Source organism: Cadophora gregata (assembly GCF_030347475.1).
Source record: "Cadophora gregata isolate MNR1 chromosome Unknown scaffold_13, whole genome shotgun sequence".
Classification (NCBI taxonomy): Eukaryota; Fungi; Ascomycota; class Leotiomycetes; order Helotiales; family Ploettnerulaceae; genus Cadophora; species Cadophora gregata.
This window is the reverse complement of record NW_026695936.1, coordinates 1,340,199-1,367,077: the sequence shown is the minus strand read 5'-3', so window position 1 is coordinate 1,367,077 and position 26,879 is coordinate 1,340,199. Positions and strand designations below refer to the sequence as shown.

The 26,879-nt window shown below is 48.9% G+C and overlaps 6 protein-coding genes across 6 annotated transcripts; 4 read left to right on the top strand and 2 right to left on the bottom strand.

The window, feature by feature from the left end:
- Positions 1–282: 282 nt before the first annotated feature.
- Positions 283–2,213, top strand: ONS95_003917 (uncharacterized protein). Its single transcript, XM_058497251.1, has 3 exons — positions 283–307; positions 507–1,994; positions 2,056–2,213. Exon 2 carries the CDS (start codon positions 631–633, stop codon positions 1,930–1,932), a length of 1,302 nt encoding a protein of 433 aa, XP_058353194.1. The 5' UTR covers positions 283–307; positions 507–630; the 3' UTR covers positions 1,933–1,994; positions 2,056–2,213.
- A 460-nt stretch (positions 2,214–2,673) lies between these two features.
- Positions 2,674–5,515, top strand: ONS95_003916 (uncharacterized protein; the record flags this gene model as incomplete). Its single annotated transcript, XM_058497250.1, has 4 exons — positions 2,674–2,846; positions 2,895–3,432; positions 3,501–3,686; positions 3,735–5,515. 4 exons carry the CDS (start codon positions 2,674–2,676, stop codon positions 5,448–5,450), a joined length of 2,613 nt encoding a protein of 870 aa, XP_058353193.1. The 3' UTR covers positions 5,451–5,515.
- A 1,562-nt stretch (positions 5,516–7,077) lies between these two features.
- CIA1 (Cytosolic iron-sulfur protein assembly protein) lies at positions 7,078–8,448 on the top strand (the record flags this gene model as incomplete). Its single annotated transcript, XM_058497249.1, has 1 exon — positions 7,078–8,448. The coding sequence occupies one exon, from the start codon at positions 7,078–7,080 to the stop codon at positions 8,446–8,448; it is 1,371 nt and encodes a 456-aa protein (XP_058353192.1).
- A 2,433-nt stretch (positions 8,449–10,881) lies between these two features.
- On the bottom strand, positions 10,882–11,856 carry ONS95_003914 (uncharacterized protein; the record flags this gene model as incomplete). Its single annotated transcript, XM_058497248.1, has 1 exon — positions 10,882–11,856. The coding sequence occupies one exon, from the start codon at positions 11,854–11,856 to the stop codon at positions 10,882–10,884; it is 975 nt and encodes a 324-aa protein (XP_058353191.1).
- Positions 11,857–11,922: 66 nt separating this feature from the next.
- Positions 11,923–13,116, bottom strand: ONS95_003913 (uncharacterized protein; the record flags this gene model as incomplete). Its single annotated transcript, XM_058497247.1, has 1 exon — positions 11,923–13,116. One exon carries the CDS (start codon positions 13,114–13,116, stop codon positions 11,923–11,925), a length of 1,194 nt encoding a protein of 397 aa, XP_058353190.1.
- Positions 13,117–18,017: 4,901 nt separating this feature from the next.
- Positions 18,018–26,033, top strand: ONS95_003912 (uncharacterized protein). Its single transcript, XM_058497246.1, has 4 exons — positions 18,018–21,413; positions 21,570–23,099; positions 23,147–24,057; positions 24,105–26,033. The coding sequence occupies exons 2-4, from the start codon at positions 22,465–22,467 to the stop codon at positions 25,808–25,810; spliced, it is 3,252 nt and encodes a 1,083-aa protein (XP_058353189.1). The 5' UTR covers positions 18,018–21,413; positions 21,570–22,464; the 3' UTR covers positions 25,811–26,033.
- Positions 26,034–26,879: the final 846 nt, after the last annotated feature.

The window sequence follows — 26,879 nt, the reverse complement described above, 5'->3', positions numbered from 1 at the left end:
TCCATGATTGTGGAATAATCTCCATCCCTATGGAGATTCTTTCCATGCCAATGGAGCTGTTGCCACCGTAGTGTTTCCGTCCAAGCGCCTCCTGTTCTCCACTTACTGTAGGTACAGAGGTACTGTAATCATCAGCGTCAGGTAACACATGATCGAGAGGTGAATGCCAAGCTCACAATGAGACCGCGAATTGTCTGCTTCGAGCTTGGTGGGCCTTGAGCGAGCTGCATCCCTCCGGCAGAGGAAATTGTCTACTTCATACGATTACTCTCAACATCCTCTAAATCGTCTGATTCCCCGATCGCAGGTAGCTTACAGTTCCGAATTCCCCGCATCACCAGCTATTGAGTCACGTTGCTTGGTATTTACAGCAGATGACTTTCATTGGTCGGCACGACGACTATCTCCTCGTTTCTTCCAAGGTTATGTCCGATTATTACAATGTGCTCGAGTACGCAGGTACTACGGACGTAACCCCCCATGCTGACGACTTGGCATTCACCTAGCATACTGGTTTACTTTCGAGAATTTCCAACCTATATGTTAAGGAGAAGATCGCAATCAAGCACGTAAATACCAAAAGCAAGAAAAAAAGAACAGAACTCTTCCGTCTGCCTCGCCATCTTCAGAATGGCTTCCCACAACCCAGCGATCCAAGTCCTTTCAAGACAGAACTATGAAGATCAACATATAGTCTGCCTTCCCAACGCCTATCCCCTCGCACCACTCAAGCCATCTTCGATTCGTGTCAAGCCCACCATCATTTCTCTGACCACCAACAACTTCAGTTATGCACGTTTTGGGCACATGCTCGGATGGTGGGATATCCATCCACTTCCACCTTTCATACCAAAGGAGTACGCAGATCCAGAGAGCTACGGTAGGATCTCATGCTGGGGATACGGCGAAGTCATCGAAAGCAATGTACCCAGCGTCGAGAAAGGCACACAAGTCTTTGGCTACCTCCCCATCGCAGACTTACCGGTAGACATGGAGATCAAGGTTAGCGACACCGTCACACAGCAATTCATGGAAATCAGCAAGCATCGAGCTCATGTCTTGTCAATCTACAATCGGTACTACATCTTCCCACCGTTCAAGACTGAAGAAGAGAGACTACAATCTCGGGATAGCCAAGGTCTCGATTCAATCTTTTTCCTCTTCGCAACAGGATACTGCATGAATCGTTTCCTCTTCCCTTGGAATCCAGCTGAGCTTGTTACTCCCTCTGGTAATCCAGGCGATGGCTGGAATCTCCAAAAGGGAACCCTTGGATCCAATGCTGTGGTGCTTGTCTTCTCCGCAAGTGGCAAAACGGGTCTCTCCTTTGCTTACAACTTGAAATATGGACGTCCTGCTGGAAAGTTGCCACGCATGGTTTGTGGCGTTGGGTCGGCACGGTCAAAGAGCTTCACTGAGAGTACAGGCCTGTATGACAAGGTTTTGACCTACGACATTGATTCTGGTGATCTCACTTCCGAATTGGGTCTGCATGAAGACTCAAAGATCGTGATTTGTGATTTTGGCGCCAGAGGTGGTGCTTCCAGAAGATGGGTAGCCAAGCTGAATGCGACGTACAAAGATGTCGTACAGCTAGGCATCGGTGACGAGTGCGTGTCTGTTACTCCAGAACAAGCTACTGCATCTTTCTTGGCTAGACACAAAGCTGGTGGAGATGCTAAGCCAACGATCAACGCTTCAGCCATCAAAGATCAGGCGATGGGAATTCTTGGAGAGCAGAAGTATTATGATGAGTTCTGGAAGAAGTATAGGGCTTTTAAGGAGCAGGGTGCTGTCCAGGGTCTGAGATTGGTCTGGGGAAATGGAATGGACGATGTGGGAAAGGGTTGGGAGAGCCTTTACAAAGGCGAGGTTGGCCCCGATGAGGGGTTGGTATTTGATCTGGGTGGAAAGAGTCCTGAAAAGCTTTAAGGTTGATCATTGGTAAGCACCCGACATTATGCTAATTTCTAGGTGAGAGAGAGTTGTCAGAGGCAAGTCAATCCCATATTCGTTTCCCCCGAATCGCTTTTCCAATTACTAAGTGGGCGCTAGACCCTGATCATTGAACTTCCTGCATCGGACATCGACATTTCATTCGCATCAACCAGCCCTCTGCATCAGGTGGAGGACCTCTAATCCACGGACTCTCCAGGAGTCCAATGCAACATGCAGCTAATTTAATCACAAACCTAATCAAATCTCTTTCAGCTAAAGGTTCCTTTCACAGTTTCTCCAGGGTATTTTATGCCAGATAAATGGCAGTCGTCAAGGTCGCGACTTCCTTGGTCTTCCTTGGTCGTCCTACCGTCCTGGCCCGTTGTTTGAAATCTCACACCGCACCGAATTATTCTTCTTCTCTCAAGTTCCTATCCCTGTACTAAAAGTTTTCAAAAGTGCCAGCTCTTCTCGGGCACTTTTGCCCGCTCTTATCACCTTCCATCCTCTATCCCTATCCCTCCTCTTCGAATCTTTTGCTCGAGCCGTCTCACAGGCTCACCATATTTCCTTAGAGAGAGACTTCTCTATTCCTACAATTCCGACTTTGTTCATTTGATCGCTCACTCAATTTTATGTCGCTCTCTCCATGCCGCAATGCGAGGTTCTGCCAGGTAACTTCACTTCTTGGCCGACTGCCTGGATGCTCAATCCATTCTTCGAACAAACGACACGATGTCAGGCAGTCAGTTGACGTCAGAAGAGTTAATTGTACTGCAAGGAAACATCATTTCAAAAAGCTATAGACCTGGATATGTGGTCCTGTCGTACTTTATCAGTTGTCTCGGTGCTTTCACAACATTGGAGATTATGATGAGGCGCACAGCCTCGAATGGCTGGTACAACTGGTACGCAGGGTCACATCAATGCTTTCAGTATACTGATAGATCCTCTAGTTTTCTGATTCTCGCAGCCTCAATATCCATGGGAGGTATAGCTACTTGGTGTATGCATTTCGTTGGAGACTGTGCTGTTGTGCTCGGACTTGGACAACCCCAGATACAAATAATCTTTGGCTCTGGATTCACGGTGATATCAATCTTCATACCCATAATCATCCAGTTAATTGCCCTGTGGATAGCTGGGTCCAATGAAGCAAGCATCCCTCGCTCCATTCTGGGTGGTGTGCTCGCTGGTCTTGGAGCATGCGGCATGCATTATCTTGGCCAATACGGAATTGTGAACTACGACAGCATATTCGATGTTGGATACCTTGTTGGCGCAGCGGCACTTGCGATTGCTGCCAGTGTGCTATCTCTCCTGTCTTTCTTTATGCTACGTGCTCATTGGCATGCCTCTTGGTGGAAGCGAGCCCTCTGCGCAGTCTTGCTGGCCAGCGGTATATCTGGCATGCACTGGCTTAATTCTATTGGAACAACCTACCGACTCAAGGGATGGGACAAAGATTTATCCGATAATATCTCCAGGAGCACAGTAGTAACAGTAGTCATTGTTTTGGTATCATGCACCTGTATATTTGTGATACCTGCTAACCGTTGCAGTCTATCGTTTGCTGCACAACTTTGATTTTCCTAACTCTACTCGAGCAATCACGTATGTTAAGAGCGGCAAGAAGAGCAGAGCAAGTGGTCCTAGCAGCTGCCATCTTTGATGATCAGGGGAGACTATGCGTCACACACGAAGGCTTCCTGCCCAGACAGAAAATAGCAAACTCGTGGTTCGAACGGGTTAGTCAGAGTACATTATCACCATGCTCAAGGCTGACTCTATGAAAGTCTATGGATGACGTCTTTGGTATTGCTCACCCCGTGTTTCAATGGATTTTTAGGGCAAGCCATAACTGGGGCGCGATTTCACACCTCATTCCTGGGATGAGGCGTCACCTACTTCGCACCGGCATAAAGGCTCGTATGGGCTCCCTAGATGACAATACCCTTTTCAATGAAGAGGGAACACCGATAAAAGACTATTCAATTGTGTTTCGGGAACTCTTCTGTGTCGCAGCTGCCGAGCTTGCTGCCGAGCTCCACCTGCCGGTTGAGAGGTTGGGCGTTCTCTACGACGAAATGGTGATCACCGGACTCGGAGCAAAAGCACTGGATAAGAGCCACAAAAGCGTTACCACCATAGCCAGCTCACTGATAGATCTCGAAAGAGAAGGCAAAGAGGGATCTTCGCTTGGCAAAGGTCAGCTCCTGTTCCTTGTCAGCAGGGTCGAGAGACTCGAAGCAAGCAAGCTTGAAGCTGTTGGCTTTCGATTTGCTCAACCTGAAAGTGTCATCACAATTATCGCGAATAGCCTCCGAATGGGGCCTCGAAGTTTATCCCGTCGTCTGGATGTCATGCGCTCATACTACACCGACCATCACATTCTGGAGCCGGGTGTTCATCTTGGATGTTGTGGTATTCGTGCATCGCTTGCAGTTGGGAGGCGTGGATTCGACATACTTGTAAGACGCGATGCCAAGAACCAACTTCCAACCATGCAAGCCCCATTTGACACTCTGGAGCCTTGGCATATTGAATACCTCAAAGGTATGGACTCGAAGCCGGTTTCGGTGGTGGGGAAGCAGCTCTACAAGGACTCAAAACCGAGTAACAAGAATCCCCAGGAGCGCCAACTGGCAAAGAACTTACTAAGAACACTTGAAAACCTCAAAGAAGAGATTGAAGATCCTTTATTCAACGATGCTATGCTGATCTCCCAGCCTTTCAGCATACCTTGCCGTGGAAAGGACAGCAATTCACTACCCGGAATCGCTTCGCTAATCGCCTTTAGAATAATCCTACCACTTCACAGTCGAGCTCCAGGAAGGAAACTGACCTTTACACCACTGAATCTTTTCAAGACACAGCAGCGAGTGTACGAAAATTCTCCAGATCATGCTTACTTTAGCAAAAGCGTCTATAGAGAATTCGTGCCGCTGCTTGACCTTGCGCGGTCTAATACACCAGACTATTTCAATGCTGAACACAATTCAATCCACTCTACCGGAGGGAGAGGTTCGACGGCTACAAGAAATAGCCGTAATGATGTCGTGATGGGAGAACATATCGATATGTACGGAAACTTGCTGCCGGAGCCCTCCACCCAGCCATATCGCGGCCCCTCGAAAATTAGATTCTGGGACAGACCGCGATCTGTATCTAGAAGCAGAGGCGAGAACTCTTCTGGCCAATTTTTGGAAACGTCTGATTCTAAAGACAATGATCACCTCAATCCCGGTCAGCACGTCAAAGCAGGTGATGACTCAGGTTCCCAACGTCGTTCTAGCGTAGGTAGTTCACAACGTAGCCCAGCACAACCATTGACTTCAACGCCACCGGTCGCCCTCTCCTACTACTTGATACCAAGCACAGAAATACAGAGTGTGGGGCCGAAGGAGCAATTGACAAGCCCAGCTCTCAAAACACCCAAAGGTCCTGATGACGAATCGCCAGTGTACATTGATGAGTTGTTTGCGTTGACTGTTGCCAAGCGGAAAGTATGATGCACATTGGGCCAGTTTGTTACTAGGAGGGGTAGAGATTGTTGTCCTTTGGATACACGAGAGACTAATCAGTTTACAAAACCAAGATCGTGTCCCAAGCTGCCTTCATTGGAACAGAACTGTATCATACTTCTTGGATTTTATACATGGGCAGGTGGGACTTTCTGGAGATTCTCCAAGGGTATGAAAATTGAATTGTGCAGAACAGACTAGTTTCGGTGCTCCTCAAGTTGACACCAGCTATTTCCTCGCAATATTGGATGTCGTACTCCACCCTATGGGTCTAAGAGCATTTAATATTCGCTATTTTAAGTCATGGTCCTTGGAGAATGCCAATCTGAGTGAATCTTCAATAATTCCCATATATGGTGGCAACAGCGCTTTCCCCCGAGATACGTACGAAGGTATGATTTCCACGGAGCCTTCAACATGAGTATCCAAAGACAGTACAAACCTTATGTAGCCCCTAACTGCTTCCAGTTCCGCAGAATTCAACACAAACACTTGTGCTATTCTTAGTCTTGCTGATCTGTTCTAAAAGCATAAATTGGCGAACGCTTGCTTCCATTATGTCTCAGCACCCTCACCAAGATTATATCGGCTTCTAGATTTCTGTTTGAGCGTAGTTATACGGGAATAAAACCCACCAGGTAATGTACACCACTGCTAGTCACCATCACTTGCGGATCTCATACTGCTCAGGGCAAGAATTTTTCCTGTACAACCTCCATTATGCAGTCTAAGACACATCTCTCAAGCGGCATTATCTGCTTGATTGAGTATCCAGCAGAATTTCCCTAGCATGGGAACCTCTCTTTGGTCTTGGTGATGGCAAATAAGGAGGTAGGCTCATACGAGCTTTAAGTCCGCTTCGTCTGTTTCTAAGGGAGCTAGCTGTACATGCTTGATCTACTGTATTGAGGCGATTGGGATCCTTCAAACCGGGGAGTCTTCTTGTGCTGGAGGACTGGGAAGCTCAAATAAGCCCAAAGATCATTATTAAAACTCGGTGAAACCCTCTATGTCTTCGTTCCCCCGGAAGTCGATCTTGCCCATATGCATCCTCAGGGATCCAAGAGTCGATGCCCTGTTGCCAACGGTGGACAGAACCTTCACTTGGAATGACCATATAAAAATAGTAGCATGTTGGTCAGATCCTGCTCTGTATTGCATGGCAATTTTGGTGGTGGAGCATAAAAGACTAATTCAGCATATATTGATGGCATAGGCGTTCTTGAAGAAGAGAGAGGGAGATTCGGAACACAAAATAACTGTGCTGGATTATAGGATGTCATGTGTGCGCTACTTCTCACTCGGTGTTCCGAATGAACCCGTGTCGCTTTCAATGGGTTCATGACGTTAGTACGCCATCTGGCCCAAAACTTAGATGAAAAAGGACACCTTCCAGCAATGTTTACATCAAAGAGTGCTGAATAGGCGACGATGAAGGCATTACCGAGCCAATAACAGGTCATCTATTCATCATAGCCTGGACCGTGCCCTGATCTTATCGATCAAAAACAAATCTGCCCCGCGTCGACAGTATTTCCACGTCGTAGATGACAAGTCTTGTCTATTCTTTCTCCTCAAGCTGCGGCAATAGCAAACATATACGCAGACATAAACAATGGCATCCTCGACACATGTCCGAATAATCCCCCTCGCAGACTTCAAGCCCATCTCCTCGTCGCGCGCCTGGGTCTCAATTCCAAATCCCAATGGCCTCCCACTCATCGCAACCGCCACCTCCGACAAGACAGCCCGTGTATACTCTCTGAAGAACTTCACACTACATTCCACTCTCGAGGGAGGACATGCACGCTCCGTACGGTCCGTTGCATGGAAGCCAGTGACTAAGAATACCGGGACTCTGTGTCTTGCGACTGGCAGTTTTGATGCCACGATGGGTATTTGGAGGAGAAGCGAAGAAAGTTTTGCGGGGAGGGAAGAGGAGAAAGAGACCCATACGGCGCCGGAAGACGAAGATGCGATCGAGGTCGAGATTACAAGTGACGGTGCTGCGAAGCCAGTTCCAAGGTTGATACAAGGCGACGAGTCGGAGACGGAGGACGATTGGGAATTCGCGATTGTGTTGGAGGGGCATGATTCTGAAGTCAAGACGGTTGCGTATTCGCCTTCAGGCCAATGGCTTGCGAGTTGCTCAAGGGATAAGAGTATTTGGGTGTGGGAAGAGATTGGCGAAGAGGGCGAAGATGAGTTTGAGACGGTTGCGGTGTTGCAGGAACATACAGCGGATGTGAAATACGTGTGTTGGCGGAAAGACGACGGTAATGGAGAAGTTCTAGCGAGCGCCAGTTATGACGATACGATACGATTTTGGCGGGGGGATGACGAGGGTGAATGGAGCTGCATAGCTGTACTAGAAGGACATGAAGGCACAGTCTGGAGTCTTGACTGGGAACCAGAAGCCAGCCAGAAGAACTTCGAGTCCGAATCCCCACAACAGCCAGATGATTTCAGCCCTAGGATACCCCGTCTCATATCTGCCTCTGCAGACTGCACAATTCGTGTATGGACCCAAGCTCCTGCCCCTCCTCCACCGAATAAACCTTCTTACTTTAATACCGGTATCCCATCAACTATGCGTGCTCCACCTTCGAACGAAACTTGGGATTGCACGGCGATTCTCCCAAAAGTGCATACCCTACCTATATATGCGGTTAATTGGAGCACCAAATCTGGACGAGTGGTATCCACGGGCGGAGACGGCAAAATTGCTATCTATGAAGAACGTACGAAAGGCAGATCTAGCGTGGGGGGCGCTATTGAGAGAGAATGGGTCGTTCTAGGTGTACTGGAGGGAGGCCATGGACCGTATGAGATTAACCACGTAGCGTGGTGTCAGCGGTTCGATGTGGGAAGGAAGGAAGCGGGCGAGGAGATGGTGATTTCGAGTGGTGATGATGGCGTTGTTAGGGCTTGGGCGTTGGAGGATGTTCCCGCACCCACAACGACACTTCTTACGGTCACTTCTTGAACATTGCATTCTACATTCAATTAATGGACGAGGATTGGAACTGTGAGACGGAAGATCATGCAACTGGTGCCTACGGCCTTGGTAAATGGATTCGGGAAAGGATTTGGATGGCAAGGTCGGGATGGTATGGGTGGAAGTTCCACAGGGGATACAATGCATAGCGACTGGCGCCCCGGAAATATCTTTTGGCAAGATAAAGGTAAACGCATAGGTAGACGGAGACGATTATCTCAAATGATTGAATATGCCGTTTGAGCGAGCAAGCATCGAGTGTCAGCCATAGGGAACACTTTCCAATGGTTCACCTCCACGCCGCTTTTGAGGACGACAACGCCAAAGTTTTAGTCTCACTTTGAGGGACACGAGCTCGAGGATGTAGGTAGCGTTCGGTTATGAATTCCTACGTAATTCTTCTGCTGCCTACTCTTGATGAAACATCGCTGATGATGCTGGATGACAGCAAACTAGGCAACCTTCCCCACTGTCGTACATAAAGTTAGGTTGAATAGCTACAAAGTACATGGATGCTTTCCTGTTTGATTTTCAGTATGATTGGCTCAGTCTAAGATGATACGTCTTTTTGCCTGTTGTACACGCATCCGTCCCAGGCAGTAAGCACATGAGTTTAGTGGTATGAAAGAATCGGATCATCTATCTAGGAGACAGCAAGTCCCGGGGCGATGTACTGGTGACTTTTCTGGTGGACGACTGATCAAAAATATCGTCCGGAAACGGATGGGCACGGTTACTTCCTTTGACTCCCTTCCATTGGTCTCTACAGAATTTTGACAATAAATGGCGCTTGAAGCAGTGAAAGCCGTCTCCATGAATAGAGCTGCAACTATGCGTGATTCGAAAGACCACGGTTACCGACCTTCAGTTAGTGATGGAGGTGAAATTCAAGAAAGATCAAACAGTGAGTCGGGAATGGGAAATCTTTCAGAGCCTTTGAACTTCCAAAATACAAACATCTCTATTTGAGAGCTTCTTCAAGTTATAAAAGCTTTATTTTTCGAAATTCAAAGATTCTCCGCCTTCTTCAGTCAATATCGTGTGTTGGCTCTGATGAGCTGTTGTACCGCTGGGTGGCAGGCAGGCAAAACCGACTAAAGAATTTAATAGCCATAATGGAACAGCTACGAAGCTGTCATCGATAGCTGACGGAGGATACCCTACAGTGATTGGATATGGCCGTCTCCAAATCTGTATCATGATGTGCTATCGTTTGGTTTGGAATGGGAAAGGTGACCACTGTAGTAGGTAATTGCGATGCTGGAATTGGCGAGAGGAGTTGTGGGTTTGACTGGGAGGTGGGCCAATGGAGGGAGTTGAGCTTCGGGTAGTGGTAGTAGTGGAAAGGGTAAAATTAAGAGGAGGGGAGAGTGAAAAGAGAGATATGAAGAGCATCGGGGCTGGAGGAGAAGGGATAAGATTCCGATGATAATTGACAGGTGAGATAGGTAGGTGAAGCCATGTATGCATTGAGAGCCGGTGGTGGTTTTGGGATCTTCTGAATTCGGGGATGGGATCTGGGTAAGGATTTCTTGATGAAGATTTCGTTGGCGTTTATCTTGAGGAGTCTGTTGTCTGATATATGGAAGGAGAAGGAACAGTGCCGCTTTGCCTTCGGAGACAAGAAGTCTAGCATATGCCGAGGAGTCTGCGGATTTTAGGAAAGGAGGCGGGGTTTTGTTGACATTGTTAGAGCAGAAGCGAGAGCGAAATTGAGGAAACGCCTCTTAATATGCGTTCACGGCAAGATGATGGTCACGCAGTAGAGAGATTGAGGTTGAGGTACTAAATATTATTCTTCATATTCCATCGTACCCTATGCACACACAGTCACACGCCATTCAATCTTTGAAGTCGGTCTCTTAAAATCATCGATCGATCAGATCAATGAGCACCCAGACACACATATGCAAATGCACCATCCATTTCCATCCACATAACCAAAACGATTCCAGTTCCAAAACATAGCAGTCCCCCCAACGCCGTTCCAATGTATAATATTTGGTGTTCGTCCCCAAAAGAACGTAGACACTCGAATCAGTCATCTCTCCAACACCCCCAGCGCCAAACATGAAAGTAGCGCTTCGTCCCATCCAGATGTGTATCCAAAATATGTAGCAGAAAACCTCCCCCCATTTTGCCCCCGGATTTTTGTGTGCGTGTGTCATGTGATATTTGTTGAGGAGTGGATTATGTCGTGGATGATGAATGAATATGCGTGCATGCAAAACCAACCCCCTTCCCATTCCACTCCAACATCCTGTGGTGTTGAAGAATTTGTGAAATTTTCCCGGCCTCGATACTCATTTTACCCCATCCGAAGATGCGAGCGGTATCGAGGAATGAATGCCTCATTGCTGATGAACAAGCAGAACAATAGTAATCAATTCCCAACGCCCGCAATGCCAAACAATAAAACGCTCAAATTGCAGAAGTGGGGTATTCATGGGCGGGACTCATCACAATTCCCGGCTCGGCAATCTCATCAACCGAAATCCGTCGTTCTCGTGAACTCGAGAGATTCAAAACTCTATAGAGCAAACTCTTTCTTTTCCCTGCGGAGTACAAGCCGCCTCCTCGATGTCGAGGTCCTACAGCGCGACCACCGCTTGGCAATCTTCGAGCGACTTCTCGCTCCCAAGCGTGGCGACCTTCAATACTGGTCTTGCGGTCAAGTTCTTCTTCCCAGCCGTATATGTCAGAAGAGGTTGTGGTTGTGGCGGATTGGATACTGGCTGCAGAGGACATCATGCTTGCTGCGGAGCTAGCAACGCTGGTGTCCAATGTCAATGCACCATTACTGAATCGATCGTCAACGAGAGTGCTTGATGCAGTGGTCGTGGTTGCCAAGCTGGTCCTCGATTCGTGACCTATCGGGTGTGCGGATATCCAAGTTCCACTGTCCTCCTCAAAGTCGAAATCCATTGCCGTCGTTTCTACCGATGTGTCCAAGGCCGTTTTGCTGTCTCCGGTAATTGTAACTTGATGGATCTCTTCTTGCTCTGGCACTTTAGCTGGAATGTAAAACGGTTGCAAACCCGTAACTCTTCGTTTCGGAACCTTCAGCACATCCCTATCTATTCCATTCACGCAATTCGGATATCCTTTTGCGGCCACGCCGTTCCTCGTGATAGCTTCTTCGTTTCTCCCCACTGCTTTTGTCGATCTTTCAAACTTCGAAAACTCCTCTTCGCTTCCATGGTACAGGCGTTGAACAGCCATTGCAGACGTCAAAGACGGACGCCGGCCAGTCAAATCTACAGGGGATCCAGGATGAGCTTCGAGCACCGGAGACTCGCTACCTTCACTAAGCCTCAAACTGGTTCCCCCGTGTACCATAGGTGCTCTCTGGCGAACTTCTCGATGATTCGAATATCCCGCGACGGGATGCTCCATCGGAGCAATGACAGGAATGGGGATAATAGAAAAAATATCATTCGGTGACGACGTGACCTGTCGCCCTCATAAAGCACTCGATCCATCGTCGCCCTCCCTTCCCATTGGATATCGTGAACTGCTGGAGCCTGAACCGTGACCTGATCGACTCTTCTTCCATCCGAGCTTGGCACCCATCTTCTTCCAACTGCTGTTGCCTTCTCGAGCGGTTCTTGGACTCGTACCAGGCGATACGTCAAACGTGATATTCGACGTGGGGGGTGTGTTGGGTGGAGTCATCGGCTCCAGGGCTGTGGTAGAGGGAGATGGTGAGTCGGTGCTGTCGTCAGTCATAATTTCGGGCCCTTCTCCCGATGACGTGCCAGAAGATCCCGAGAGGTACGTTGAAAGACGTGCAACTCCAGCCCGTCCGACGAGAGCTGCGGTCAGATGAGATTGGTGTGAATGTCGAGGGGAGGGTCCATTGTGTGATTGAGCCACAACGTCATTTCCAGAAGGTGGGCTTCCATCTCTTCTATTCCTAGATTTCGCGGGTGACAGTGACCGCTCATCCAAAGAACCGGACATATAAGCATCTGTCATTGACTCGTCTGATGCCCAAGGACTTGAGTATGTCTCCGGACCACGTGATGGCGCAACAGAATTGAGGAAGGGGACAAGAACGGACTCATCCATAAGCTCGTAGATTATCTTGACGGCTGGGTCAAGTTCGGCTGAGTCTGGAGGTGAGTGTTCACAGGGTAGTGATAACAGGTGGTCTCGAATATTGGATGGAAGGTTGACCTCCCTTGGTCCGTTCGGGGCGATGTACGCGTCCAGTAGCTTTTGCCATAACATCCGCACGTACTCACATTCTGGACTTTGCGGTGACACTGGGGTGTGGGGGTCTCTGTCCACCATATCTCGATAATGCTTCTCGTATCTCTTGGCGTCCATAGTAAATTCCAATGTTTCCAGGCAATGGTTTTGCGAGAGGTACTGCATAAATGCAGTGAGAGTCCATGGTGGCGGTGCGGTGTTCGACAGAACTTCTTGTAAAGTTGGTCTTCGAGGGCAGTATGGACCTGAGGGTATTGCTAGACTCAGTGGCCTTGAAGGCAAGAAATCTCCAGAAGACATGAAGCCTTCGTCGTCGGCGTCCCAGTCCGAGAGGACCGACGAGCAGCGCGGGGATGTTTCTCTGGATGGTTCTATTTTCAGATGCAGCGAAGGAGGCTTTCGGCTTTTCGACCTTCGCATTGCGCTTCGAAGATATTTCATGGGCACACGAGGAGTCCTGTCGTCTCTTCCGTCCGCCTCAAACGGAGTATTATACCAGTCGACTGAGACAATTCCCAATCCTTTGCACCAAGTCCTTTGTGTATGTTGGAGCGGTCGTGAAGAGACAGAAACTGATTGTTATGATGTCGAACACATTGGTCTCCGAGAACTGCAACTACTTGTACAAGAAGAGCATCGAATGTAAGTTTCGTCGTCTGTTCGAAAGGAGGAACGATGGAGAGCCTGCCGCCGATGCAAGAAACAAAGAAATGTCGTAACGTCGTTGGATGCAGGTATCCGTCAGATGCCGAGTCGTCGCAGATTCAAGTCCAATGACTGGTGGTCTCTTACTGAATACAAGCGGGTATGAACAGCTGGTGATGTCGGGTGAAATTCTTCTGGAACTGGCGTCTCCGAGCGACGGGAACGTGTAATCTATGGTTACAGTGGCAAAGGATGCGTGTGCTGATAGGTAAAATCTTGTGCTGAGTGTGTCTGCGGAATCGGTGTACTGCGGTGTGACCTGCCGAACCAAGGCCAGGCTGGGAGACAAGGACAAGCAAGACCTTTTATTGAAACAGGACGAAGGTTTTCAAGGAGCGGCTGAAGTCTGTAACAGAGCTTCGGGTATCTCTAAGAAATGGAATAGCAACAGCACAAACAGTCCTAGGAGATGGATATTGGCGAAAGGATATCGTGGTCCGTTCAGTTCGTAATCAGTCGAATGTCAAGTCTCGTGGTGGTATTGATCTTGTCGTGGTGTGGTTGTGTTGGAAGTGGTGAGGAGAATAATGGATTGGTAAGGTGGTTCGAAGGGTGAGAGAAGGAGGGCAGTGCAGACTTGGTGCAAAGCTTAAAGCGTCGATGACAGGCGCGAGAGGCCAATTATGACGGAGGGCGTTGAGTGTGCAAGTGGATATTTTGTTTCCAGTGGACTACGAGTTTGGGTATGATTAATGATTAGGTTGGCGTAGGATATGGTATGCTGGCCTGGTCTGACTTTGTTTGACCGTTTTGTTTGTCGCTGTTGATGGGTGGTGTGTCTCGTGAGTGGCTTTTGCCTCGTACGTTCTTTTTCTTCGGGACGTCCACGACAAAGAAGAGCGCGAGGCCGTTTGTTTCAAAGGCGGACGCAGAGGCAAAGGGGCCAGCAAGGTGCCAGAGAGAGCAAGCCACGCATGAGTCGTCGGCAGGGAGAGGGCAGCGGACAGGGCAGACAGTCGTGATGCCTTAGATTAGGCGTCTTTGGGGGGGGGGGATTGTGGTTGATTCTTGGGCGACTTGACTTTGCGATGCAGGCTCAGCGGCGTTGGGTGGAGAATCGGACAAAAAGGAGGAGCCAGAGAAAGGCTACTACTACTGTACTGAGGAACCTAGCATCCAGGATAGAACCTAGGACCTAGGAATAAGCCCAGACAGCGACTGAGGGAATGGCGACAGGACAGGCAGGTGGATGTGGATGTGGATGTGGATGTGGATGGATGAGGATGAGGAGAGCAGTGGATCTGCGGATTGGCATGATGGAATAGGCGTGGGCGTGGGTGTGGACGTTCAAGCATCGACCCTGTCGACAAGAGCTTAGCAGCGTTTGAGCGGCGGGCCCAGGCTGGATACAGTGGATAGGCTGTCTGCGATCCCTACTAGAGCGCCCAGCAAGGCCCAAAGTAGCGTCCGTCTGCGCGGCCTACAGTAGTGGCAGCTAGTGGTGCGAAGTGACGAAAGGGAGGGCTGTCGTGCAGTAATTTACAGTACAGACTGTACAGTACAGTGCAGTGCAACAGCAGTCCAGCATGTGGTGTGTTCTGTAAATTATGTTAGAGCTGCAATGGGAGGACAAACGGCAACGTGAGCGAGTGGGGAGATGAGTGCTGTTGATGTCTACAGACGGCTTGGGGAGGAAAGGGGAAGGGAGATTTGGGAGGAGGCAAACGGACACGCCTAGCCTAGCCCGAGACGAGGAGAGGAGAAGAGAGGAGAGAAGAGAGAAGAGGCACAGGCGGGGGAGGGATGTGGTGGGCCTGTGGCTCGCTGCTCACTGCTCACGAGTGCTCCAGCAAAATAATGCGACGCCAGACCTGAGACGGCGAGAAACAGACCAAGCGAAGCAGCCCTGAGCAGTGAGCAGTAGTGAGTAGTGAGAACAGAGCGGCGCTGGGTCAGGATCATGGATCATGGATCATGGGTCATGGATCATGGATCAGCTCCACCATGGAACAATCGCAGAAGGGCGGCGAACAGTGTGGGGCGGACTAGAAGGCGCGCTACAGTAGAAGACTGATTGCTTGGCAAGGCAAAGGGGGCGAATGGGCACAAGATTTGCAGCCCTGGCAGACATAGCCTGCACTATCTTGCCAATCAGCGCCGTCGGGAATGGCACCACTGTCCAACGCGGCATAGCATCGAAGCAATCTTTTGCTTCTGTAGCCGGGATGGTCAGCTCTATACAAGGGTACTCCATGTAGACTGCCAAAGGCGGCGCCATTGGCCTTCTGTGAACAGGCCAGAAGAAAAGAAAGGACTGGGGAAGACAGCCGGTCGTGACCACGCAAAACAGACTAGCTCGCTGGGCGCTCTTCGAAGCTTCCCTTTGCGCCCTTCGACCCTGGCCTTGGCCTTGGCCTTGGCGTGCTTCCGGAGGAAAATGTGGCCGATCGCGAGTCTTGGACCGATACGATACAGTACCTTAATGGCCAGGGATAGAATGGAAGCAGGGGACAAGACACAGTGCGTGGAGCTGGAGGATGGCAATGTGACTCTCTGCGGCGGCGGCGGACGGGAATAATGGGTCTTAAAAGAGTAGCAATCCGTGGCGCCAAAAGGCGTGTGTGTACTGTATTGAGGCGGCGATGCGACCGAGAAGGAGGAGAAGGAGGAGAAGAAGATATCGAGAAGCTAAATTACAAGTTAGAGTTGAAATGTAGGAGGTGGATCAAAACTTTCACTAAACTCAGGTAAATCTACATGCCGGAATACGAAAGTTCAGGATATATCGGCACTTGCCCTCCATCTCGGACCGAACAGGACGAGACCTACCAGGTCCTGTGCATAGGGTGAGAAAATACTATGCCGACGCCATACAGGAGTTTGATATCCAAAAATCTTCAGGAGATATAATATTTATTAAGGTACAGTACCAGGCAAAGCGTCTCAACCCCTCCCATTCATGCTCTCCAAACCTCTGGAGCCGCTACATGATGAAAATTGTGTTACTGTGATGCCCTGTTCGCCCCCTCAGGATTTCCACATGAAGCAGCCTCCTGCAGCCTTCCAGAAGCCCAATGCCAGAACGGTACCAAGCTTTCAACCTGAAGCATCAATGCTATTACTGGCCGGTACCGCCAGGCCGTCTCAACACCATCAGCGATATCTCTCGATTCTCCTGTTCGATGTGCCTGGCTCTCCCGTCGCAGAGCAATCTATCTCCCGACATTGCAATATCGTGATCCTGATCCCAGAACCGCTCGCTGCTTTGTGTCTGCTTCTCTATCACCTGGTCCAGAGTAGTTTCTAGTTACGCAAGTCCCAAGCAAGCTGGCGATGATGACGATTAGCTTACCTGTCCCTTTTCTTCTTATCTTTCTCACCTCAACTATTCCCCTCGATCACTGCCACGTTAGACGATGTCGATGTTATCTTCTTTCGGAATAATTCATCCAAAGCCTATCTTAGTCTGTGAAGATCACATTCCTTAGCTCTTAGCACATGAGCAAATCCCTTTGAAAGTTACCCCACATCGCCCATCTGCCGAACACCAACTTGTCAACGTCAAGTGCCGAGAAAAGTATCAAAACCACATGTTGAGAGTATCAGTTCCCACAGCTTATGATGCATCGGGGTTCCTATTTGATGATGCTTGCGATGACCACTCAGCTTTTCTGGATATCACGGCACCCAAGCTTGCTAGGCTCTCTTCCAAACCCCTCACTCAAGCACACCACAAAAAAGACGACAACCACTCTCGTCAGCGTACAACAAAGTCCACAGCGTCCTTTCTTCAATTGTGGCATCATGACCGCTTTCAAATATCGGCGCACACTCGCCGATCTTCATGCGCGACATCTCATCTAGCGCACTTGATTGATTACCTCTCTTCTGAAGTCTTCGTCTCCTCATCCTATCGTTCGAGCAATCAAATTAAACATGCATGCCTGTCCTGTTTACACTTTAACGAGCCAGAGTCGAGCTACGCCACTGTGAGAAGGTGAGAAGGGCCCTGTCCGGATATATCACGGTAGATCAGCCTATGCAGCGTTTTATTTCATCCAAGGTAGCCAAGCAGCGAAGACCAGCGGATGAATATGAGAGGCTCTCTCCTCTTTCTCATAACGACCTCAGCGAGCGTCTGCGCCGACGAATCATCCCCGCTATCCACTACTGCAACTGCTATCTTCCCCGGATAAGCCATTGATCCTCGCGGTGTTGGGACTTGTGACTGGCTGAGGTCTCCAGCATCCAAGACTCGCGCTGGTGCGATTCCGGAAGGTTGTTATCAAGTGGCATCATTATTTAATCTTACATACCGCACAATTGGCCATCTGGTAGACAACCATCGCAATGAACACCCCTGAGCGAAAAGCTTATCTGGTCGCGAATATCGAGCAGTCAGATCACACTTTTGTGTATTTTCTCGCTTCGTGGAGGAATGAACGAATAAGCGATTGATAAGACATGCTCATTTAACCGAAACATGCCTCGATCTACCAATAGTGTGCCTTTGTACAAATTGATGGTGAAAATAGCTATCTCTACTGCTGTGTCGTTGGTACCGCGGTAAGGTAAGCTGGCATGCTTGGTTTGATTTATCTGCTCTATTCTTCTCTACTACTTGACAATCACTTGGCTTACTTTCTCTTGGAGGTCCCTCGCTGCCCTAGCAAAACCATAATCTTACCTCATGGTGAGGGGTTCATTCATCATCAAGTCCCAAGAAAAGACATGCCGTCCGGTCGTGCCGCTGCCCTTGCGTCCACACAACGAGTTCTTGATTTCTCTTCAACGGTCACGAGCATGCGTGTTACACGAAGTCCAATCAACAAACGGAACAGACAAGCATGGGGGCGTTTCTTACTGCTCTAGATCTGCCATCCCCTGGCTGAGGTTGTATCCAGCCGCCTTCCACCTGGACCCCAGTTCGTAAGATCATGGATACGGTAGGTTCAGACACGAGATAAGGGTTTTGGGAGTGGTGTTGATGAAATTTGATGATGCTGATGCTCGTGGTGATGATCGATTGGAAATAATAAGCACCATCAACGGACTTTTGCCTCTGATCGGCTTCGATAGCTGTCCATCGCGTTAAGGACTTTGATGATATGTTTCTCATACCTTTCTGATTGCTCATGGAGAAGTCGGACCTTACTCATCCTCTCCTTTTTTGTGGTTGGTCTCATGCAAGCGAGACAAGCTCATCACAAATGTCATTTTTTAGTGAGACTTTCACGCCTCTTGAATCCCTCCCTGAACCCAATACAGGCTACTTCGCCCAACCAGCCTGACTGTACCGTTCCTTCCGTACCGACAAACAGCAAGCAAGCTGCCTCGAGCCGTCGGGCGTCAACTCGGAAACCCAACTATCCAAGCATCGGCATGCCAATCGGGATGGCCTGCAATCAAGCTCTTTTGCGCGCGGCTCCGGAAGCTCTATATGCTTTTGGGTCTGTTTCATCGGGAGGGCTCAAAAGGGAGGATTATTGGCGTTGTTGTAAATTTATTTGGCTGCTCTTGTTTGCATCCCGTCACTTCTTGGTTTCGGCTTGTCTTGTCATGCCGTGCTCATGCCAAGAGAGCAAGCACTCACAGTCAAGTATCAGCCATATACTTTAGTGTCAATAGTCAAGCAAAACACACACAAGATCACGAAATCCACATTGTCGACATAGATGTTAATCTTCTCTTGCGGAGGTACAGAAATGGTTTCGCCGCATGGCAGTAGTTTTAGGCGACAGCTAGCTGATGATCTTACCCAATGTAAGGAGTATTCCACACAATCTTCTAGAAAAATTCTCCATATTATTTTGTTCTGGAAACAGTGGGGTTTCTGCCGATCGCTCACTATCCCCGTTCTGACTCCCAGCATTCCAATGGAATTAAACAACAGAAGACAAACTTTGGGAAGGCACAGGACAAAGCCCAATTGGAGGTAAATGAAAAGCCTCAAGCGGTCTAGAAAGCAACATAATAATTTCCACTCTGACCTCACGTCACCTCACCGCCATCACTAAACATGTAGAAAATCCCAAGCACGGACAGCTCAGACTCCATCGCCAAGCCCAGTCATCCCTTCTTCGCCACCTCATCCCCTTCTAGAAGGACACTAGAACACGGGATGGACGCGTGGCGCTCTTCTAGAACATTGCCGTAATCAGCGGATGCATGCCTCCATACTCCCCTGTAGGTGCGTGCATCAGCCCGACCATCAGCACCCAGCACCCAGCATCACGACCAGAACGCCAGGAGCAACAGCGTCCATCCATCTCACCTATGTTTGGCTTTGTGTTTGTTTGGGTTTCGCTGCAACACCGCTGCAAGCCTGCGCGCGGGCCCTGTCTTCCGATTCGATTTCAGCCAGAACCGTGAACTTTTACCCTGGGCTATCCCTACTACTCGTCCACTTTGGGCTTGGCCGGAAGAGCAGGAGGCGTTTTTGCTTTAGGGCTCCGGAGGAAGAAGTGAGTTTGAGAAAGGAAGGAAGGAGGGAGGGAGGGAGAATCATGGGAAATGGGATCCATGGAGTGCGAGATCCGGCGTGTCCGTTGATCATGGGGATGGGCCTGGTGGGGCTAGGTTGGGAGAAGACAGGGACCTTCTTCATTCATACTTGCGGATGGAAGTATTGTCTTTGGGACAACAACTTTTAATTTTAGCTCCCACTCCAATAATGCGGCCGTTCTCACTCACAGACATTTATTGGTAAGGAGAAAGGCCAAACAAACGCCGAGGCAAAGGGCAAAGATATCCGATTCCGGACGCGCGCCGGCAGGCAGGCAGGATACGATGGCTTGGCCGGGGAGGAGGAGAGGGAGAACGCAAACAAATGGAAACGGCAAGCTCTACACGTGCCTGTAGGTACCTGTCCCAGCCCTGCCTGCACAGTAGTGCCCAAACCAACAAATCGTGCCCCATCCCAACATCAAGCCTTGTGAGGAACGGGAAGGAGGGCATGCAAGCGAAGATGCGAAGAGATGACATACGCAAGGCATGTGGATCGTGTGGGCCATAAGCTGAAAAAGCCCGAACAATCCACTTTTCTAAGCAAGGAAGGAAGAAAGAATAACTCTGGTTGAGGGAACACCAACATCATCGTGCCGTACGTACTACAGGCCCAGGCCCAGAGGCCTCTTGGTGCAAAGAAAATTTTCATAGCTACAGTTCATAGCTCAGGAACAAGCCGTTCTCAGTACGAGATTCTGAGCCGACCTCGTTTCGAGTTCATGGTGTGTTTTCTACTTCTGAGTCCCTTTGTGATTTTGTGCCGATGCAATGCGCTTTTGGTGCTTTTGATAAGGGGCCGGTGGGCCACTTTTGAGGTTTTATAAACGCTCGTTCTTCAATCTCTGTCAATACTTTACGTTATCGTCGCATGTTCTTTCCAGCTCCCAGCTTGGCTTCTCTATCCATCCAGGTGGTCCACCTCGGTTTGTGTCACCGAGTGTCACTATCCCATTTCAGCCTGCTCAGATCGGGAGGCAAAAGTCATCAGCTCACCCATGACTTATCCGTTCCGGTATACCGTACATTCATTTGTTGATTCACATACCTAATAACCGAGTGAGCGAGTTTGATGGATGGGCATACTGGATCTGGGATCTCCGATACCGCCTGTCGGCTGCAGATACGGTCTGACTGGTGTTCACTCCGTACGGTGTTACACGGTGTTTTCTCTGTTGGTGTGAGAATAAGCTCCTTCTTCATGAGGCTGACTTTGCCGCTGCCGAGAGTTTGGCGTCCAGCATTGTGGATGCATAGGTCTATCTATGTTAAGCTCCTGTCTTGTTTTGTCTTGTCTTGTACTGGGAAGGCCATGCGAGGTGCTGGCTGGACTCACCAGAGTTTTCTGCAAGTGGAAATCAATAATGCAAACGTGCCATGTGGTTGGGTGTACAGTGGATGCTGTATTCCAAGTAAGCTGAGGGTCGACGGAATGGAAAGGGCTTACAAAGAACCGAGCCAAGGTGCTGGCCCAAAATGATTTTATTTCAGGAATTGGATTATAATACGAGGACGCTTGAGAGCGGTGAATGAGTGTTCTCCTGCTTACCTTCTGGTGGTGGATTCGTGTAGTGGATTGTGATTACTATGTATGTCATGTTCAATCATCAATGGGAGTTCTCCGGATCCCTATTTGAGTTTATGTTTCTCATCAAGTGTTGACTCAAGCAAAACTTGACATGAGATTGGATCCACAGGTATTATTACTTTTCCATCTCATCACTCTCTGACATCTTGTGTCATAGCACCTTTGCACGTACTTCCGCCATGTTCACCTCAGCCATCAAAGGGGCAAACACGCTAGGTTTGGTGATTTTTTGGACTTGAACGAGATGATGAAAGCTTCTGGTAGAAAGAAGGTGTTCGGTGAAGATTATGGACGGTGATAAGACCATTTGACCATGGTTAATTCTACATTTTCTTTGCCTTCGTTGCGTGTGCTTGTGAGTTGATGGTGTTCGCTCACTGGCGAAATGAGATAAGTTGAGGTCTCGCTGCTGTGGGCTATTGGCAGAGTAGTCATTTCTTCTTGAAGATCTGGCTTTGTTTTCTGTCACTGTACAGCCTTTGCAAATCTCTGAAAAACCTCTTGAGTTTCAGAAAGAGACTGCAGCAGATACAAACAAAGTCAATCCTGTTGAACCATGCAGTACCTCGCATTCGGCGACTGGTTCATAGTATTTGTTGTATAATCGTCATGGTTTCTGTTATTCCATGAAATTCTGTTTGATCTTGGCCTGTTCTCTGCACGCTCGAGGTAGTGGCTCCTTCCTGACTACATCTGCCGCGAGTGCTACATGGAAATGTAGCCTTGACGAGGAAATCCATCTTCAGATGTTCGAAGTGAGAAGCAACTTGATTCCTCGTTAGACAGGGTATAATTTATAGATACTGGGTACATACTCTCGAACCAAACAGCTCACATTGTCGTAAAGTCACGATTTGAGGCTTCGTGCATTGCAATTGAGATTGTCCCGTTGTGCTTTCCGTTTCTGTAAGCAGGAGCATTTACTGACCTAGCGTCCTCCATGAATCGCATTCTGTACCACTAAACACAACTTGAGAACCAGAACTCGAACATCGCGGCCTTTGTCGCCGACCGGACCGCATTTCATTCCATTCGTCGAGTATCTATACACTATGCCTGCTCTCCTCATCAAGTCAAGCTGCTGCAGCAGTCGTGCACCTCCCTCTCCCGATGCCGTTCCTGCCCGACCAGCTGTTCAAGCTACCAAATCAGACAAACGAATCTCGAAGGATCACATTCCCTCATGGGCCACCGTCGATACCACAGATCTACGAGCCGTCTTCGAAGCAAATGAGCCAACGGACCTATGTCGTGTGAAGCACATCTCCCATAAGAGTAGCGCGAAATTCAGAGAGCTTCTCGAAGGAGACAAGTTTGTCACCGATTCTGAATCTGAGAAAATTACAACGAAGAAGAGTTCCAGCACGTTGAAGGCCGTAACCCAGAAGCTGAAGAAGCGTTTTTCTAAGGATGACGGGCTGACGAAGCGCCACTCGAGAAACAGTGTTGGCACAAGTGAGGAAGAGATTGAACGTAGAGCAGAGCTGAGGAGAATTAGAGAGCGAAGGATTAGGGAGGAGCTTAGCAATGAGGGTATTTACGATGACGATGCAAAGTCTGTTACTTCACCTCCCAGCACACCTCTCAAAAACGATCGTGCTTCGGCCTGGATTCCTGAAACTTGTGTACCCATGGCGACCTTGTCTCCACTGTCTTTGCCTGTCCCGGAATTGGATCCCCTTGAAGCGTGAGTCTTCCGTCTGTTAGGCATTGAACCATACTAAAGTATCCAAGCGCACACAAACTACTAGTTGAAAGCGATTCATTATCTTTGAAGACACCCAGACGCCAGACACATCCAATGACTCCAAGTACAACTATGGTCAATTCAACTGCCTCAATTTCCCGACGGCACAGCTCCCCTATCCTCTCTGAATGGGATCCTAGTGGCCATCATGACGAGCCTCTTGTCTATATACCTTCTCGAAAGCAAAGTTCTATTGCGCAAATGCCACCAGCCCCGATCATATTGGCCCAACGGCTTCCGAGCCTAACAGATCCGGTCACATCACCTTGGCGTCTATCATTCTCCACAGACAATCGAGGGCAGCACCTTCGAAAGCTCAGCCAAGGGCATACCGTCCCCGCTACCATAGACAAAGAGTCATTGGGAGCCGCCTCTCTTCCTTCAACGCGGTGGCTTCATAGTCAAGGATTGAGATCTCCATCGAGATCTCTTGGAGATTTAAAAGACCCCAGCACCGAAAAGCTTTCGGCTCCAGAGGATGGGATCCAAGCTAACCAAGATTTTGGAGATGTAGACGGTGTCAAAGACGCCTCTGCAGTTATCCATTTGCACGATATGCAGATATCAAGACGCCTTGCGTCAAAAGGTCTCCAAAGTTCTGCTTCGTCTCCTCAACTGTCTAGCTGGGGATCACACCAACGTGGTATCTCCAATATTAGCAATGCCTCTCAACATGTGATCAACGAACGAGCTCTTTACTTGCGTAGTACTTCGGATTCAGCTCCATTAAGCGAACGCATTCCTCAATCGTGGGGTGCTGTTGTAGAGCATCGTACATCATCCATCTATCCATCGGCCGCAACTAGCATGCACCATTCTCGTGAGAGCTCATTCCTGGACATTTTCTCTCTCTTCCATGGCAATGACCCCAACGGTCGAAAATCTCAAGTGGCTCCAGGTTAGGATTCCTGATCTTATCGGCTATTTTTGCTGACTTCCCTTCAGAAGCAGAAGCACATGCCTGTCCTTCTCTGCTCAGTCTGACCAGGTCACCTACAGCCAACCTCTCTTCTGCTAGCCTTACCGCGCCTCTGGCACGATTCCCACGCACAAGCCCTGACGACAGTTCTCTTGTCGCTTCTGAAACCGAGTCCTTTCGCGAGCGTGAGGCAGAACTTAGTGTTGTTGAGGCACGGTTTGCTTCTTCTGAGTTCATACGCAGTCGAACTGCGCCAGTATCTAGCAAGTTCACGGAGGAGTTCCATGTAGATTCTGACATCAGCGGACCTCAATCGCGGAAACTCTCGGTTTTCAATCGTCTGGCAAAACTTGCCGTCAAGACTTATGACGGTTCCTCGAAGATGGAGGAATTGCTAGATATTCCAATTCCTAACTTTGATGCCGAGGCACTTCGTACTCCGAAGACCCCTGGTGGTGCGCAGATAACCCCAGGTGGACCTGCGACTCTGATGAGTCCATTGGCAGAGCTTGATGATTCTGCGTATCTGTGGGGAAGAGCTATAAAGAAAGACGGCAGAGCTGAGCAGGTAGGAGATAATCTACACCTCCCGAGCCGACAGAAGACTGTGGGACGAAAGAAAAGTGCCATTGAAGACGAAGTGCCAAGGAGTGCCTTTGGAACCTTGATCGGGTTGAGAAAAAGCAAGAAAAGGAAAGTCGATATCAATGACCATAAGAGTGCGGCGGAAGAGTATGATGAACGATTTCAGGAGCGTTTGGCTGTCAAAGAACTGGTGATGGACTCTTGGGAGGATGAGATGGCTGCAACAGCGGCTAAAGCTAAAGCGAAGAGCAAGACTATTGTCAAGAAATCCAAGAAACCAACAATGCCCGACAAAAGGTACCCACTTACTTGGTCCCGTTACAGCTCTGAAACTCGAGATGAACGGTGTATTAATGCTGGAGCTGGAGACCAGATTGATGTGAAGGATTTCGCTGTTCTCGGCCGCAAGGAAGACGGCGAGGTCATTTGGTGCCTTGAACATGATGATGACGGCCATCATGCCGAAATAGCAGACATTCGAAAAAGGTTTCGGGACAAAGTTGGGGATAGAATCAGGCACAAGGCTTACAAGTTTGATACCGGTGATGAGCAATCTCAACAGACTGGCGGACGGAGGGGCAGTCTGACAGTTGCTGGCGAACTGGAGTATCCCGAGTTAGAAGTTCTACCTTTCACTCTCAGGACGGAAGAGCAGATAGAAGCCGACGTCCATGCAGAGAAAGAGGCGGAGAGAATACAAAAGGAGAAGGAGGAAGCTGCAAAGAAACCGCATATTCCAAAGTTAGCGTTCAGACACAAGGCAAACGACGGAACACTGGATATGGATGAGCAGACCGTCAGCGAGAGCAAGATCAATATTGCCGATCCAAGATTCTATGATGACTGTGTAATTCATCCCATCTTGGAAGTGACCGAAAAGCAAACACTGGAACGATCTCAGACTCTGAAAGTGACCGGTGCTGAGAAGAAGAACAAGTATCGAACTTGGAGTGGAACGGATTGGGAGCCGTACCTGGATGCCGCAGGAGGTTTTGGTAGTAGCCGCAGGAGCAGATATTCAAGTATGGGCACAATGGTGCTGAGGAAGAGTACGGACGACCATTACAGGGACGTTCAAAGAATGGAGAAGAGGGAGAGGGAGAGGGTCCTCAGTGTTGCTCAGGTAGCTTGGGGTGGTCGACACTGATTTCTGATAGTGCCACAGGAGTGACTCGTGTTTACTTATCGACGATATCTTAGGGCGCATGCATTAGTGGGTGTTGGAAAGAGGTGTACATTTAGGCATATTATTCTTTGGTAGTGTCTTGTTGTTGGTGTTGGTGAGGAGGAAAATTTGGTAATCGATCATTCGGCTAGCCGAGCGTGAGCCCGGATATTATGGGCCATGAACTTCATTGTATTAATACTATACGTAATTATAATTCACTTTCGATCCTACCTGTTGTCTGCAGAGTGACGGCCGGTGTGCTTGCTGACGACCGAGTCATGTCCTATATGTGAAGAATGTTTTCTCATCAGAGTGGGCTGGAGGAGGTTGGGTGATCAAATATAATTTCAGCCTCACCAATTTCCACGTCACATTGCAGAAACTGAACTCCTTGTGAGGTGCTATAGTCTACATTGTCTATAGGGTCAACATACACTTGCATGGTAAGGACCAGCTTCTCTGTGGTATGAACTGGTTCGGTGGATTAGAAGAACATGTCTAGCGGCATTGTCAAATCATATTCAGTTGTTCAGCAGCCTTGCTCATCACACGCCGAAGAAAAAGTCTCAGGTGCATCCACATTTGCGAAGTACTCCAATCTCGTTCGGTGAAGGCTGGGAAAGTAAGTGGAATATGTTCGGAACTGAAGTCGAATTCGCCAGTGGTCTCAAATGACAGAATTGCTCATCCCAACCTAATAGATGCGAGATAACGCTGTTCACATATCCACAGTTTCTGTCATGGGCTCACGATGCGGTGAGAGGTAAGTGAGGCTTCAAAAGTGGAAAGTAGGGTGAAGTTCGGCCCCTCAAACGGTTCTGCAAGGCTAGGTTGACGAATAGGAAGGACTATGGACCTGCAGACTTTGCTCTCGTCACTTGGAATGTACTTAGGTGATATTCAAATGGCTGATACTTTCCCTTTCCAATGAAGTTGTGGATTTTGAAGAGGCAGGTAGTGTCAAGGATTCAGGATGTTGATATCGCTTCGGTTGTCTTCAGCTCCACTTCAAAATGGGGGGGGGAGAAGTTGGTTATCGGCTGGTTTA

Bases quoted from the DNA above. Each gene is read 5' to 3' on its own strand.
- ONS95_003917 (XM_058497251.1), top strand. From the start codon at position 631: ATGGCTTCCCACAACCCAGCGATCCAAGTCCTTTCAAGACAGAACTAT.
- ONS95_003912 (XM_058497246.1), top strand. From the start codon at position 22,465: ATGCCTGCTCTCCTCATCAAGTCAAGCTGCTGCAGCAGTCGTGCACCT. The intron at 23,100-23,146 runs GTGAGTCTTCCG...AAAGTATCCAAG, and splicing joins GAATTGGATCCCCTTGAAGC to CGCACACAAACTACTAGTTG. The intron at 24,058-24,104 runs GTTAGGATTCCT...ACTTCCCTTCAG, and splicing joins AAAATCTCAAGTGGCTCCAG to AAGCAGAAGCACATGCCTGT.